The 14,729-nt window shown below is 64.5% G+C and overlaps 1 protein-coding gene across 1 annotated transcript in view; it reads right to left on the bottom strand.

Moving 5' to 3' along the window:
• Positions 1 to 16: 16 nt before the first annotated feature.
• ACTN4 (actinin alpha 4) overlaps positions 17 to 14,729 on the bottom strand; it is a 16,236-nt gene continuing 1,523 nt past the window's right edge. The window contains exons 2-23 of the mRNA XM_085321963.1: positions 14,511 to 14,726; positions 13,852 to 13,966; positions 13,569 to 13,688; positions 11,357 to 11,443; positions 11,055 to 11,142; positions 10,709 to 10,787; positions 10,297 to 10,378; positions 9,845 to 9,930; positions 6,803 to 6,895; positions 6,454 to 6,684; positions 6,103 to 6,250; positions 4,954 to 5,104; positions 3,884 to 3,992; positions 3,612 to 3,752; positions 3,136 to 3,318; positions 2,887 to 3,021; positions 2,499 to 2,678; positions 1,945 to 2,091; positions 1,476 to 1,556; positions 1,065 to 1,130; positions 492 to 650; positions 17 to 380 (exon numbers count right to left, since the gene is read on the bottom strand). Coding sequence (XP_085178089.1) covers positions 222 to 380; positions 492 to 650; positions 1,065 to 1,130; positions 1,476 to 1,556; positions 1,945 to 2,091; positions 2,499 to 2,678; positions 2,887 to 3,021; positions 3,136 to 3,318; positions 3,612 to 3,752; positions 3,884 to 3,992; positions 4,954 to 5,104; positions 6,103 to 6,250; positions 6,454 to 6,684; positions 6,803 to 6,895; positions 9,845 to 9,930; positions 10,297 to 10,378; positions 10,709 to 10,787; positions 11,055 to 11,142; positions 11,357 to 11,443; positions 13,569 to 13,688; positions 13,852 to 13,966; positions 14,511 to 14,726 — 2,856 coding nt within the window. The 3' untranslated portion in view covers positions 17 to 221. The remainder of the gene's footprint in view (positions 381 to 491; positions 651 to 1,064; positions 1,131 to 1,475; positions 1,557 to 1,944; positions 2,092 to 2,498; positions 2,679 to 2,886; positions 3,022 to 3,135; positions 3,319 to 3,611; positions 3,753 to 3,883; positions 3,993 to 4,953; positions 5,105 to 6,102; positions 6,251 to 6,453; positions 6,685 to 6,802; positions 6,896 to 9,844; positions 9,931 to 10,296; positions 10,379 to 10,708; positions 10,788 to 11,054; positions 11,143 to 11,356; positions 11,444 to 13,568; positions 13,689 to 13,851; positions 13,967 to 14,510; positions 14,727 to 14,729) is intronic.

The following is a 14,729-nucleotide window of genomic DNA, read 5'->3' as shown; positions in this document are numbered from 1 at the left end:
AAAAAAAAAAAAGAAATTCAAAAATAAAATCGTTTTGCATAGGTAACGCGGTCGAGATATAATAACGGCAAATCGGCCGGGAAGGCAGGCGAAGGGCCCCGGGCTCTCCGTCGCCGGCGGGTTCGGGGTGGGGAGGGGACGCGCGCGCCAGCGGGAACGGGGGGCTGCCCCGGCTCCGCCACGAAGCGCCAGCGCTCGGTGCCGCCGCCGCCGCCGCCGCCTCACAGGTCGCTCTCGCCGTACAGCGCCGTGGAGAAGGACTTGTAGTCGAGGGCGCCGGGCACGGCGTCGGGGCCCTGGTAGGGAGCCATGCGGGCGATGCAGTACTCGGCCTGGTCCGGGGGCAGCTCCCGTCTCAGCTCCTCGGCCGTGATGTAGTTCTGCGGCGGAGAGCGAGCGGAGGCTCAGGGCCGAGCGCCGCGTCCGCTCTCCGCTCCGCCGCGGCTTTTCGCTCCGCCGCGGCCGTCCGGGCTCCCGCCCCCGCAGCTCACCTTGTCCCCAGCGAGGACCTTGAAGGAGGCGATGACCTGGTCGGCCGTGTCCGTGTCGGTCGTCTCCCGGGACATGAAGTCGATGAAGGCCTGGAAGGTGACGATCCCGCTGTTGTTGGGATCCACGACGCTCATTATCCGGTTGAATTCGGCATCGCCCTACGAGGAGGAGGAGGAGGAGGGAGGGAGGGAGACACGGGTCCGGCGGTGAGCGCGGCGCGGCCGGCGCCGACCCGCGTTCGCCATCTCCCCGCGAGCTAATCCGCTCCCCGGGGGGAAACCTCTCCGAAGGCGATTCCGCCTCCGCTCCGGCGGGACGGGCGAGCCGAGCCGGGAGCCGCCGGCGACTCGGCACGCTCCCCGTTCGGAAGCGTCGGCGCTCGAGCGGGAGCCGCCTCCGGCCGCTCCGGCGCTGTTCCCGCTTGCCCTCAGCCCCCCGCCTCGCGCAAAGCCAGSGCAGCGGAGCGCCGGCGCCGACCGCAGCCCCTCGGGCGGACGCAGAGGAGAAGATCAGAAAGGGAAAGGGGGGGGGRAAAGGGGAAAAAAAAGGGGGGGAGCTAGCAGAGAGCCTACCAGGCTGTATCCTGTGGAGATAAGGAGAGCTCGGAAGTCATCCGTGTCCATGCTTCCTGTGCGCTTCTACTCCGAGAGGGTGACAGAGGAGGAAGAGGAGAGAGAGGCAGCCACGAAGGGCGGAGACGGGCAGCGCATGCGGAGACAGACGGGAAGAGAGGAGGGAAAAACCCCAGCAGGGCGGTGGCAGGGATGAAAGGAGGAGAAAAACAGGCAGATTGAGTCAAAGATGTTTTGGAAGCGGACACGGAGCAGAGGGGCCGAACGGGAAAAGGCAGCAGGAACGGAGGCGACGGGGCGGGAGGAAGAGGAGGGCGAGGAAGGAGCACGGGACGGGGGCGAAGGAAGAGAGAAAGGAGACAGGTTAATCGCAGCGGCGGCGGCAGGCTGCGCGGCAGCTCGGCGGGGTACCTGGCGGTCGTTCTCCACGTCGTATCCCAAGCTGATGAGGCAGGCTTTGAACTCCTCCGGTCCCAGGGAGCCGCCGTGGTCCTGCGGCACGCGGCGCCCGGACGCCGGCGCGCGCGGAGGCGGGAGGGGAGAGCGGGCAGGAGACGTGCACCGGCGGGCGGGGATGGAGGGGAGGGGGGAAAAACACTCCGTTAGTTGAGTGCCCGGCGGCTCCGCTGCGGGAGAGGAGGTYGGGCACCGCCACGGGGCCGTCTCCCCAAACTGGGGGATTTTAAGGCCAATGGTGGGGAGTTGGGGGGGGAGAAGAAAACCCCCCAGGTCTGGGAGAGCAGCAGCAGCTTTAGGGGAACCCGGAGCCTCAGCTCGGTCCGCGCTGCCCGAGGGAGAAGACGACGGTGGAAGCAAGTGACGCCGAAGGGACGTTTCCGCAAGCGGCCGGCGGCCCGGCGCGCTGGAGCTTCGCGGGTACCTTGTCGAAGTGGTTGAAGGAAGCCCTGAACTCCTGCATCTGCTCCTGGCTGATGCCCTTGGCGTCGCGCGTCAGGATCTGGTTCTCCACCTCGTTGATGGTGCGGGCGATGGTGGTGAGGAGCTGCTCCCAGCCCACGCGGATGTGCTGGCGGAGGCAAAGGGGCACGGTTAGAGGGCCAGGAGCGCCCAGCTTGCCGCGGGCGGGACGCGGCTTTCACCGAAGCCGGTAAGCGGAGCGAGAGTCGCTGGACGTGAAGCGACTAATCCCAACACCGCAGCGAGGTTCAAGGGCTRGAAGCCAAGCTGGAAGGCTCCGGCATCCCTGACTCTCGCTGGCTCCCGAGTCAAACGCTTGGCAAGGGTCTTCCTAGACGCGACACCGACCCCTCTAGCACCTCGGCCTGGCTGGGGGCACCCTAGGGCTGCCCAAATCGGGTGGCTGAGCTCTGACTCAGCTCTGGAGCGACATCTCAGGCCTCTCCCCTTCGGGCTCCCGCTTCCAGCCCTCCGCGGTCCGGCCGCCACGGGGACCGGCGCRCGCAGGGCACCCACCTCCATGGTGTAGTTGGTGTGCTTGTTGTCGAAGATGAGCGCCTCCTGAATGAGCTGGTGCTGCTGCTCCAGCAGGTCGATGTTGGGTTTGTAGTCCACGATGCTCTGCTCGTACTGCTTGAGGTGGTTGAGCTGGTCCTCCAGCGTGCCGTTCATCTCGATGGAGATGCGCCCGATCTCCTGCGGGGACGAGGAGCGGAACGCCGGCACGGCCGGGTCAGGGGCAGCCGGCGTGCCGCGCGAGGAAGCCCGCGGGGAAGCTCCGCTCCGAGCCGCGCGGCTGGCTCTCTCCTCCTCCGAGGCATCTGCCGAGCCCTCTGGACGGCAGATGGCACTCCAGCCCCAGCAGCCATCGCCAGGACGCGCCGGGAGGGAGCCCGGCCCTCACCTCCATCTTGGTCTGGATCCACGGTCCCACGATGTTGGCCTGGCTGGCGAACTGCCGCCGTAAGTGCTCGTTGGACTGCTGCTTGCTCTGCTCGTCGAGCAGGGCGTGGTCCCTCTTGGGCACCAACTGCTGGACCTGCACGCAACAGGGAAGGGTGCTGGGAGACCCACGGGAGCTCGCTTTCGCAGCCAGGACGTCCACGACGAGGCCCGTCCCGAGAGGCGACCCCCTGCAGCGAGGGGCGCTTACCCGCTCCCACTTGGAGTTGATGATCTGCGGGGTGACGGAAGTGTAAGGGTTATTCCCGGACAGCTTGATGCTGTTGAAGTCCGCGATCCTCTGCGCCTCCCTCTGGATGCCCAGGATGGCTTCGCGCTCCTTGTCGGCATCGGGCAGGGTGGATTTGAACTGGTCGTGAGCGGCAATGAGYCCCTGCAAGAAACGGGATCCACGTTACAGCGCCGGAGTCGGTGCTGGAGCGCCGCGCGGTGCAGCCGGCTTTGGCTGCRGAGGTCCCGGAAGGCCCCGGGACCTCAGGGCTCCTCCGAAGATGGTTTTATACCCGCTCACACAAGCATCTTTCCACTGAGGACGAGCTCGCTGGGTCTTACAGACCCCAAAGCTCGCAGCAGCACAGAAAGACGGCAGAGAGGCCACCTCAGGACACGAGAGAAACGCATCCGCAGAAAGCCGAAGGCTGCAGAGCTTCTCCCGCGGCCTCCTACCTCGATCTCCTCGATGGTGTGGACGATGAACATGTCCTGAAGGTCTTCCATGGCGCTCTCCATCCAGTTGTTGAAGGGGGCCGCCCTCTTYGCGTACTCGAGGTGCAGCTCGTCGATCGTTTCCAACTGCTTCTCCGTTTTCTGCGGGAAGGAGACACACGGACAGGCTGAGTTAGGAAGAGCGGAACCTCCCCGGCAGCAGGCCGCAGCGACGCGGCCTCCTCCGCCGCGATTCGGGCCACGGAGCCAGCAAGCAGGCAGGTGTTGTCTACCTCGAGGGCCTCTCTCCTACTGTGGGTCAAGGAACCCAGGACGTCCCACTGGTCACAGATCTTCTGGCACCGGGCGTTCACGCTGGGAGAGTCGTAGTAATCCAGCTCGCTTTAGCGGGGCAAAGGGAAGAGAAGCACAGGGGTGAGGACGCAAGAGGACGTGCCGGGGCTGCGGAGGAGACGCCACCGCTTCGGGACGGGCTCCGCTCTCCCGCCTCGCTCCCGTCTCCCGTTCCTGGGGCCTCGAGAGGAGCCGAGCGGGACGAACGCGCAGCAAACGCCGGGCTCGCTCTCCGCCACCTCAGGCTCTCGGGTTTCTAAAGCGCCGCCGGCTGTCAGCCGGCCAACGCGCGTCCCGGCTGCTTCGCGGAAAACGCCGAGGAACGGGAGCAGGAGGCGGGGAGGACGGCCGGGAGGCAGCRGGGGAGCCAGAGGCGAGCGGGACCRGCCCGCAGGCACCCCRCGAGCCCGGCCGCGCGCCGCCGAGGCGGCTCCGGGACTCGTCAAAAGCCCCGCGCGGCAGCTCCTCCGCCCCTGCCGGCCTCCGAACCACGGTGGGTTTTCCACGAAGCAACGCTCCGAGCCCGGCGCGTCTCCGTTTCCCAGGTTCTCGGCTACTCGAGCCRCTGGAATAAGGGCCCCATTCATGGCTTCGCCCTGCCTTCGGCTTTCAGTGTACTAATTGTGTGCAAGTTTATCTGGCTGGAAAAAATAAAAAAAAAAAAGGCGTGCGGCTCCCTGGAAGCCCTTACAATAACCGTATTCTAACGGCGCAAAAAGCCGGAGGGGGAAGGGACGGGGCAGGACAATAGGGGCACTGTGCGGCCGCGGGAGCCGGCGCTCGCAGGCGACGCGCCCGCCGGGTTTYGCTCGGAGACCGCCGGCAGAAAACCCTTTCGCCTCCACCAAAAAAAAAGAAAAAAAAGAAACCGTCGCGGCGCCGCAGGGAAACGCCGGGMCGGGGAGGCCGCGCCGAGCGCACGGCCGGGGCGCCGGAGCCGGTCTGGGTTTTGCGGCGGAGGACGGCCGGCGGGGAGGAGGAGGAGGGCTCGGCGGGCGGGCGGACGTACTTGAGCTCCTGCGCGATGGCCGCAATCTGCTCCACGCGGTCCTGGTGGGCTGCCAGGTCGCTCTCGAACGCCTCGTGCTTCCTGATGAGGGCTTTGATGTCCGACAGGGTGGCGGTCTCGTAGTCCTTCTGCTTCAGCATGGCCTCCTTGCCTAGGAAGGGGAGGGCCACGGCGGTCAGCTCCCCCGGCCGGAGCGGGCCGGAGCGCTCCGGTGGGGAAGGCGCTCTCCATCCCGCCTCGTACGCGCTGGGAGAGGCGCCAGGGAAAGGCCGGGGGCGAATCCTCCGGCTCGCGGGGTGGGCAGGACGTCCCGTCCTCGGGCGCCTGGACGTAGAGGCTCACACGGAAGAACCCGGGCGCTTCGGGACCCGGAGGCTCGGCCGCGCGCGAGCCCCAGGCACCGCTCGGAGCCTGGCCTGACGGGTTGGGAGTTCCCTCCGGCACGCTGCCGCGGGATGCCCGAAGTGAAGGCACCGGCCAGGAAAAACCCTGGCACAGCAGTTTCTCGGAGCGTCGCTCGGCTTCGGCGCGGAAGGTGAACGGCAGCGAGACGTCGTGCCCTCCTGCCCGCCGTGCCGCCAAAACCCGCTGCCCGTGGGGCTCGYTCCCCCCATCGGAGCCGCATCCGGGCACGGGGCCGCCGGCTGCCCACCGAGCTGGAGCCGCTCGGCTCCGCCACAGCGCTCCCGTCTCGCGGGGCTGCGAGACCTGCCGTGGCCCCCGGCTCCTCCCCGGGGGATCCGAGCGCTTCACGGCGCCGTTTTAGGGATTTCACCATCGCGGCCGCCGTTTTAAGGCAGCAAAAGCAAAACCGGACGGCGCCGCTGCAAACGGGTCCGAAACCGGCGCCTTTCCCGCCGTAACGATCGGCGYGGCGCTTTCCCACCCGGAGCTCTGGGAACAGCATTCCTTCCAGGACGGAAAAGGGATTACCGTGTTTTCTACGGAGAGAAACGCAGCTGCCCTCCTGGAAGGCTCGGAGGGGCAGCAGGCACGTCTCGCCATCTGGACGCAACAGGAGGACCAGCGGCAAACGAGCCGGGTTCCCTCCGGGAAGAGGAGGGAGACGGCTCTATTTGGGCTTATCCCTGTATCTCCCCCCCCAAAAGGGTCCAGTCCCCTCTCCCCCCACCCCAAAAAAGCAGCTACCTTCGGTCCAGGACTCGTGGATGGACGCCTTCTGCCTGAACTTCTCGGCCAGGTGGTCGAGCCGCTCTAGYCGCCGGATCTCGTTCAGCAGCCATTCCTCGTAGCCCTTCTCCGCCTGCTCCAAGTGCTGCCAGCCGTTGTTGATATCCTGCGGGGCAGAGCGGAGGGCGCGAGGCGTTGGCGGGCGCCCCGGCGACCCGTCCCCTGCCACGGCCCCACAGAGCCCAGCTCCCTGCCGCCACCCCGCGAAGGAGCTCCCATCGTTTYGGGAACGCCGTCTTCCGTCTTGGGAGAGGCCGAAGAGGATCCGGCCCCAAAAAAGCCTCTAGGCAGGCGCGAGGGGCCRCTTACTGAGACCATCTTCCCCTCCGAGGGCATGAAAGCAGGCCTGTTGCTCAGCCGCAGTTTCGTCTGCAAGGTGTTGAAGTTGATCTCCAGCTGGCATTTCTCCTGCACTTTGGGAGGCTTGTGGATGCGCCGGTAGTCGCGGAAGTCTTCCAGCTTCTGCTGCATCTCCTGGATGGTCTTCTGGGGGCTGCGGTCCTCGAGCCAGGGGATAGTGCGYTTAATCCACTCCAGCAGCTGCGGGGGGAAAAGGGGATTTGCTCAGCCCAAGGCAGGGAACAGCAGCCAGGGCTGTATCTGCCCCTAATTTTTTGGGGGGGGGGGGAAGGAAAGCAAAGCACGAGAGGGCGCTTACGTCGGAAGCCAGTTTCTCGTAGTCCTCCATGAGGTGCTCGTTTTCCTGGTTCACGGCCAGCACTTTGCAGATCCGGTTGGCCGCAGTCTCGGCCTGGAGGGGGAAGAGCAGCCCGAGGGCGTAAGCCGGGCGCATCCGCGGCGATACCGCCCCGGGCTCTGCCCTGCCGTCGCGCCGAGCCTGCGGCGGCTCGCAGCCGGTGCCCTCTCTCCGCTGCCGCCGCAAGCCGAGCCCCGGCGGTCGGCAGCGAGACCCACGCTTCCTTCCTGCCGCCTGCGCAGTTTTTCTTCCATTTTTTCCCCCTCCTCGCCCCGCCGAAAGCACAGCTCGCTTTCGGCATCGCGGGCGCCTTGCTGGGCGCTGCCTTCGGGCGGATCGGGAGAACGCCGCTGCCCGAGCGCCCCGCGCAGAGCTCTCCGCTACGCGGACGGTCACCAGCGCCCGGAGAAGGGCGCCGCGGCCCTCTGCCCGCGCCGGGAAGGGAGCCCGGGAGCCAGCAAGCCGGCGCTCTGCGGCGCGCGAGCGGCTGCGGCTCGGAGCCTCGCGCTGCCCGAAGGGCACGGGGCCGGCGCCGTCGGCGAGCACGAGCCGCTGCAGCCGCCTCCTCCGAGCAGTTCGCTCCAGCTGCCCTTACGCTGCCCTGGTCGGGGCTTTTACCGGCATCTCAGCGCCATCCTTCAGGCTCCCGCTCTTCCGTGCGGGCAGATCCTCGCTACACACCGGGGTGGGAGGGCGAGGAACAGGCGGAGGCAGAAAAGCAAGCCTGGGATCGAGCACCTCGGCAGGCAGCACAGAAAGAGTCCGAGAGGAGGAGGTGAAAGCCAGGCACCAACAGAACTAGCCGAGAGGGTCTACAGAGGGMCGGGGAGAGGAAAAACGGCGCTGGGGACACGAGCCGCCACAAAGGGGGACCAGCCACCACCGAGACACCGAACCGCGAGCCGTCAGGTGCCCGAAAGCCTCCAGGGGAAAAGCACAAGCRGCAGCAGCCCGGCTTCGGAGCCGGGCGCCGCTGAGCCGCGCTGGCCCGGCTCCCGCCGCTGCCACCTCGGGACAGGACGCGCGCCAGCGGGTGGGAGAGCAGCACATGCCGCCGGAGCTCACAAACAGCAGCTGAGGCGCAGGAGATGCCAGCTGCGCTCCCGAGCCTTGGGAGCAAAGAAAAAAAAAACAGCAAAAGCGACCGGCCGGGCCGCGATTTCACCCTCTGCGCCCGCCCCGGGGCAGCCCGTGAGAAGCTCGGACCCGAAGCGAGCGACGCCGGCGCGGGCGGGAGCCGTGCCCGCGGCGGAGCGAGCCCGGCGGCGCCTCCGCGCACATCTAGGGATTTTGCCCCTTTCGGGTTTGCTCTGCCGAGCAGGAGACTTCCCAAAGCTCAGCTCAGAGGCGGCAGCGACGGCTAAGGGGCCGACCGTTCCTAACGGGATCGAGATCCGATGGGGAAAGATTCCCGCAGCTAAGCCCTGCTCCAGCGCGGCCCTGCCCCAGGCATCTCGCTGCACATCGCGGCGCCCAAGCCGACCTAAAACAACGCGCAGAGCTCTCGCAAGCCCAGGCCGCGCCGAAGAGAGCTGGAAACGCAGCTCGTCAGGCAAAYGGCGACTCGGGGAACTTCTGGAAAAGTTTATCCAGGTTATCTACGGGCCCCGGAAGGTGGCAAGTCAAGCTACGCTCAACCAGGGAAACATTTTCCCGGCTGGTTTTCAGCATTACTTTCCAGACAAATGCGGCTGGAAGAAGGGGGAGGTTGCAGGGGAGGAAGAAGCAGCAGGGCTAAACCGTAGGGATGAAAGCACAGCGCACGCTCCGGGCAAAGAGCCGCCTGCGCAGAGGCCTCTTAATGAGCTCGAGGTAGATTTCTCCGGAGTTAACGCATCTAGGCACAGCGTTCTCCGCCACGACTGCCGTCTCGTTTTTAATTAAAAAAAACTGCCTTAAATTGGAGAAACCTGCGCCGAACGTCTCCAGCCGCCGGCAGCTCAGACGGTCTCTGGTTGCAGTTTGAGGGCAGGTCCAGGGCGCTTAACGCGGCGCGCACCCCACAGCGCCTTCGCCCCCGAGGCCGCGGCRCTCCCGCGTGACCCTCTCGGCTCGCCCGCGGGCCGGAGCTGCCAGGAACCGCTTCCCGGCGCTTTTTTTAAAACCTGCTCGTTCCACACGCTGCGTTTAGMGGCTCTGTCCCGGGCCGCGGCCGGAGCGGAGACACCGGCTCTGCTACTGCCCTCCGCTGCGGCTGCCAGGAGGGACAGCTTAGGCGGCAGCCCGGGTTTTGCTCTCTTTAAGAGGGGAACACGCTTTTTTTCTCCTACTGGCTGAAGCAGAGGTAAGGCTGCTCTCGGTTTTACGCTTCAAGAAGCCGTGCAGCAGCGTAACAAGCTTCCGGAAGTGGAAGGGACGAGGTTAGTAGCGGTTCGACCCCAGTCACCTACAGCAGCAGCACGCAGCTCCACCCAGCAAAGCTCACCTTTTGAGCACCCGAGAAAGCGTGGTAGAAGCAGGAAACGTATGTCATGATGGCCTTCTCATCGGGCCTGAGAGTGCCTACAATATCTGCGCAGAGAGAAAGGGAGGAGAAAGGGTGAAGGAGCAGCACGGGAATCTCCAAACCCCTCGAGCATGCAGCRGAGGGGGACAAGCGCTTGCTTGGGACCGGAATCCAAACCGGAGCTGGCTGACGGGGTTGTTTTTGCCGCTGTGCTTCCTTTGCTTTAGAGCCCAGCCTCTTTGCGAGGGCMGAGGCCTTGTTTTCAAGACATTAGCTGCCAAGTTGCAGCAGGCAGCTTCACGGAGCTTGCAGAAGTTTGTTGGTGCCCCAGGTTATTACCAGATTGGCGCTCTGCCCGTGACTTGGCCTAGCTGCTCTGGTATGAAATTACAGATAGGCTCAGGGAAGCCAAGCAGCTTTTTAAACCCGCGTGAACAAACTGAGGTTTGGGTCCCGGTCAACGAGAGACAACGGCCATCTGAAAGAGAAGTTGAATGAGTGTAGGATGCCGCAGTTGGGAAATGTTACAGCAAGATGGACACAGCCGCCTCCGGTACCTTCTGAGCCCCGGAAAAGGCATGGTAGAAGCTTGACACATAGGTCATGATGGCTTTCTCGTCAGGGCGGGCTGTGTTGACAATGTCTGCAAGTGAACAACAAGGGTTAGGTCGAGAAGGGGGCGCTCCCTTCCTAACGTGAGCCAGACTCGCTCACCAAGCTGCGTCTAGCGCCACGTCTAGAAGCCAGCTCTCCTTTACGCTGGAATCCCACAAACAAGCAGCACTTAAAAAGCCAGCTAAATACACCTGTGCAGGCAGAAGAGCGTGTTAAAACCAGGTCCCGTTACGTTAAACAACCTCCCCCCGAACCCTGAGCGAGGCTGGCCGCCAGCGTGCTGTCTCTGTGCCTAAAGGGGGCAGATTTTCCACCAGAACGTGGACGTTAATCGTACGTGGAGGAAGTCACCCTTTGGCAGYGTGCGAAAGCTCGGAGCGCCCGGACGGCTTACCCTCCGCATCCAACATCTTGGGGATGTCCAGGTACTTCTCGGCCACTTCGAAGGCGTTGTTCAGATTTGTCACRGGGTCGTCCTAGGAAGAGGAGGGGGGGAAAAGGGTACTGAAGGGGCTGTCCAAGCAGATCACTGCTTCGAAAAGCACAGAAGCGCTGCGACGGCTTGGCCSCACGCATCCCTAATCCAGAGATCCCCCGGGAAGCGGCAGCTATTTTCTGAATCTCTATCGGTCTCCCACTCCCGCTCTGCAGAGCGGACGCAGAGGACGTTCTCAGGTTTGCCAGTCCGTCCTTCCGCTGCTGCGGGCGGCGGGCTGAAGGGCAACCGTGCTTCTCTGCYGGCTCAAAACTCAGCGTTCGGAGGAGAAAAGCAGCAGAGAAGAGGCTGCGCTACCGTGGAGCTTTACCTTTCTGAGCTTGTCGTACTCGATGAGCTCGGGTCTGTGCCTGTGGATCAAGGCGTTGAAAGCAAGACCATCTTTCCAGCTGCAAGAGAGGAGGAGCGAGTRAGACGGCTGTCGCAAGGCAGGGGTTGAACTCAAGCTGCCAAGGACGATCGCGTAAAGGGTCCCCTGCAACCCCCCTCCCGTCTCAGCCCTTCTCCTGTAAATTACTGGAGTGAGGGAGAAACGTATGAATCGAGCGTTTTCCTCAGATCTAGCCTTGAAAGCCTCTCCTGGAAAGGCAGCCCGGAGAAGGGGYAGATATTTCCCGGAGCGGAGACACCTGTATCGGCCCGCCCGGAGCGGTTACCTGATGTGGAAGTTCTGCACGTTGACGTTCTTGTAAGGGGCCGTCTTCCTCTGACACCACAGCAGCAAGCCTTCCTTGGCGGAGGTCTCTGCAGAAGGGACGCGGCAGGTCAGCGCTTYGCCCCGGCGCCGGTCTCGCCAGGCGCAGCTCAGAGCCGAGCACGGATCCCGTCAGCGGGGGGAAACCGCCCCCCRCCGAGGGGAGGCAGCTCGGCGGCCTCGCGAGCCAGCGGCACGGGGCTGCGGGCCGGGTTTAGGGAGCGGGTTTAGGAGCCCCCCGACCTGCACGCGCCGGCCTCTTACCTTCCACAGAGATGTCCTGAATGGCGAATCTGAGGATAATCGTCCATATCATGCCCAGGGTCATCTTCGCGTTACCATCGACGATCTCTGCGAGCCAAAGGGAAAGCCAGACCGTCAGCTCCCTGCCGCCCGGAGACGCCGCTTCCCATCCGCGCCGGGAGAACCGTTTCCAGAGGCGCCGGAGCAGCGAGCCACGGGAAGCCAATCGCTAAGACCGCACCGAGAGCGCGTCCAGAGAGACGTTCACTGCCTCGCGCCAACTCGAGGACGGCGGGCCAAGAGCTCACCGCGACGCCTAGAGCCCGGGCCGGCGCGTCAGCGGAGCGCGCCTGCCGACGGACCCATTGCTGCCCGGCGTGACGCCGGCGCGGGCCATCTCGAAGGTGGCAAGCGGGTGGCGCAGAACAGCTCCTTCCTCCCCTCCTCGCTTCCTTTCGGGCGCCGAGGAGCGAGAAGGGAGCCGCCGGAGCTGCGCTCGAGACGCCCGGCACCCAGATTTGTGCTCATCACCCGACCCRCTCCATGCTTCGGTTTCACYGCTCGCGTTGGCCTCGAGGCTTTCRTGACCAAGTAAGTCCAGCTCCGGAGCAACCATCCTCCGTGAAAGGAAGATGTTTTCCAGCTCCAGCTGTTAATACGCAGCTCTGGGCACTCCCGTCCCACGCTGGCTCGCAGCGCGGTCTCCCTTGGACCTCAGCGCGGCCCGTATCTGCGGCGTCCCGCGGCGAAGCCGTCCCAAGCACGGAGAGCCGCACGCCCCTTCCCGCGGGAAAGCCTCGAGGATCGCCTCCCGGCCAGGCAGCGGCTAGAGGGAATTCACTCGAACGAGCAGGCGTGAAATTTCTCGTGTCTTGAGCAACCAAGCTCTCCCCCAAAACAAGCACGGGGGGGGGGGGGGGCGGGATTAAGCTGAGATCCTCCAAGAGCAGTTGCCTGCAACGACCGTTCAGCTGACGCGTGGGAGGCAGCGGCGGATAAACCGACTGTCGTAACCGCTGCCGCACCCCGGCCTCTCGTGTTTTCAGGCGGCGCCGGTCGGAACACGCTCCGGTTTCAGGAAGCGTCAGCCGCAAAGCGACGCCAGCCGACAGACCTCAAAGGCGGAGCCGTGCGCGCCAGCCGCGGCGCTTCGCGCTCTTCCAACCGGCTCCGCAAGGCGAGCGGCTGCCGAGCGGGGCCCCGACGGCCTCCTYGCCCGGCCTCGCGTTTCGAGAAGAAATCCGAGGGCGAGCAGCACGAGGGTCTCGGCTGAGCGAGCCAAATCGGCGTCACCCGCTCTCGGTGGCCGCCCRCGAGCGAAACCGTCTTCCAAAGCCTCAGCACGGCCCTTCAGGGCGCAGCGCAGCCTCCAAGCGGGCCGGGAGGAGGAATGAGACTCCGTATTTAACGAGCTGCTCCGAAGCTGGCACGCTGACGGCCCGCGCCCGAGTGACGAATCCGCCGCCGCGTTTCCACGCTGGGTTCGCGTTTTTGTTACGCAAATCCTCCAAATCCACTGGTCGAGGGTAAAACGCAACCGCCAGGCGCCCCGCGAGCGGCGTGGCGGCCAGCGGGCACGCCGCGCTGCTTTTGCAACCTGAGAAAAACTGAAGCAAAGGTTTTCTGCTCTGTTTAACCTGTTTTTTTTTATATTGACAGAGCAAACAAATACAGCCGGGACAGAGGCAGAGTCAGAGCTGGCTCCGCCGTAGAGAACCACGTGGCTAAGGAAAATCCGAGATCCTCACCTAAYGGCAGGAATTTCGTTTTTAAACTGTAACAGTTTTCCTGCCAGGACTTGGCAAGGTTCAAAGGAATAGCAGGCAGAAGGGTTTGGAACCGTGCAGACATAAATAAGTAGGATTTTTTTGTGATTTTCTTCTGTTTCTGATCTGATCTCTAACAGCAGTTAGTCAGAGACCTTAAATTGATCCCAAACATCACCGATCGCAGGCAAAGAAAATAATCCAACGAATTATTCAGATCACACCTGCAATCTGGCTTCTCTCCGAGCGAGCCAGGAGCCTCGGTCGGCGCAAGCTCCGCCGCACCCAAGGAGGCCGCGTCTGAAACGCCGGCCCCGCCGGCCTTCCCGCGGCGAGCGGGCCAAAGCGCGGGCAGGGGACGCTCCGAGCCCCCGCGGCGGCGCGTCGCTCCGCCGATCGGGCGGCCCGAGCGGGACGGCGAACGGCCCGAGGAGCCGGAACGAGCGGCCGGGCCGCTTCGGACTCACCTTCGGCTCCGATGGAGACCAGCTTGACGCCTTTGCTGGCGATGAAATCGAGCGCTTTGTTCACGTTGTTGATCTTGTGCACTCTCATTTTCCCCCGCTCTGGTTTTGGCAATCGTTCCCCTGATTAAGAGAAATCAACRGAGTCTAAAACTTCGGTTTAAGGTAAAAGCTAACAAACATCAAGGAAGACGAGGCAGATAAGCCCTTTACCACGGTGCTGCGACAAAATCCTCACTTTTAAGTATTTCTGCGCGTTTCTATTAACCCGGAGCGCTGCACTCACCCGAAATCACCTCCAGGAGCAGCATGAGCTTGAGGCCGTCGCGGAAGTCCTCGTCGATGTTCTCGATCTGCGTGCCAGCCTTCCGCAGGTGGGAGTTGCACCAGGCTGTGAACGTCTGGAAGAACGGGGAAGGGGAGGCGTTTTGGGGGCCGAACGCCGCCAAGRGAGGTGAAACTCCGGAGAAACCCCCAAAACAGCCGTTTCCTGCTGCTGACGCTCCGGCAGAAAAGAGATTCGACCGGCGGCAGAGTTTGCGCCCCAAAGCCACCGTCGCGCCGCCGCTGCCCTAAAGCGCAGGCGATCCGGGGCGCTGGAAAAACCCCCTTTTCCGCTTCTCCAGCCCTGCTGATCCCACTCCTCGGCGGAGCGGGATTTCCAAGCGGCCGTGCGCTGCTTTTGGGGTAAAACCGGCGCTTTTTCTCCCTGCTTCCCCCCCCCCGGCCCCGCTCTGCGGCGGGGAGGCGGCGATGCGGCGTCCGCCGCCGCGTCAATGCGGTATTGTTCGGCCGCCGGCCCCGGTGAGCTCACGGCCGGGGAATGCTGCAGCGACGGGGGTTTTTAACGAGCCGCTTGCCTGACGAGGACGAGGGGGGCGGCAGGCTGGGAGGAAGGCTTCCCCCCGTCATCGTGAGCTGCTTGCGGAGGGACACCAAGCCCACCTGGTCCTCCTGCACCACCGAGCTGGTGTGGACCTCCCAGGCCACCAAGCTCACCTGGTCCTCCTGGACCACCGAGCCGGTGTGGACCTCCCAGGCCACCGAGCCCACCTGGTCCTCCTGCACCACCGAGCCGGTGTGGACCTCCCGGGCCACCAAGCTCACCTGGTCCTCCTGCACCACCGAGCCGGTGTGGACCTCCCGGGCCACCAAACCCACCTG

This window comes from Rhea americana, unplaced genomic scaffold (genome assembly GCF_003343005.1).
Source record: "Rhea americana isolate MKP2758 unplaced genomic scaffold, rheAme1 scaffold_736, whole genome shotgun sequence".
Lineage (NCBI taxonomy): Eukaryota > Metazoa > Chordata > Aves > Rheiformes > Rheidae > Rhea > Rhea americana.
This window is presented reverse-complemented; position numbering and strand designations above follow the sequence as displayed.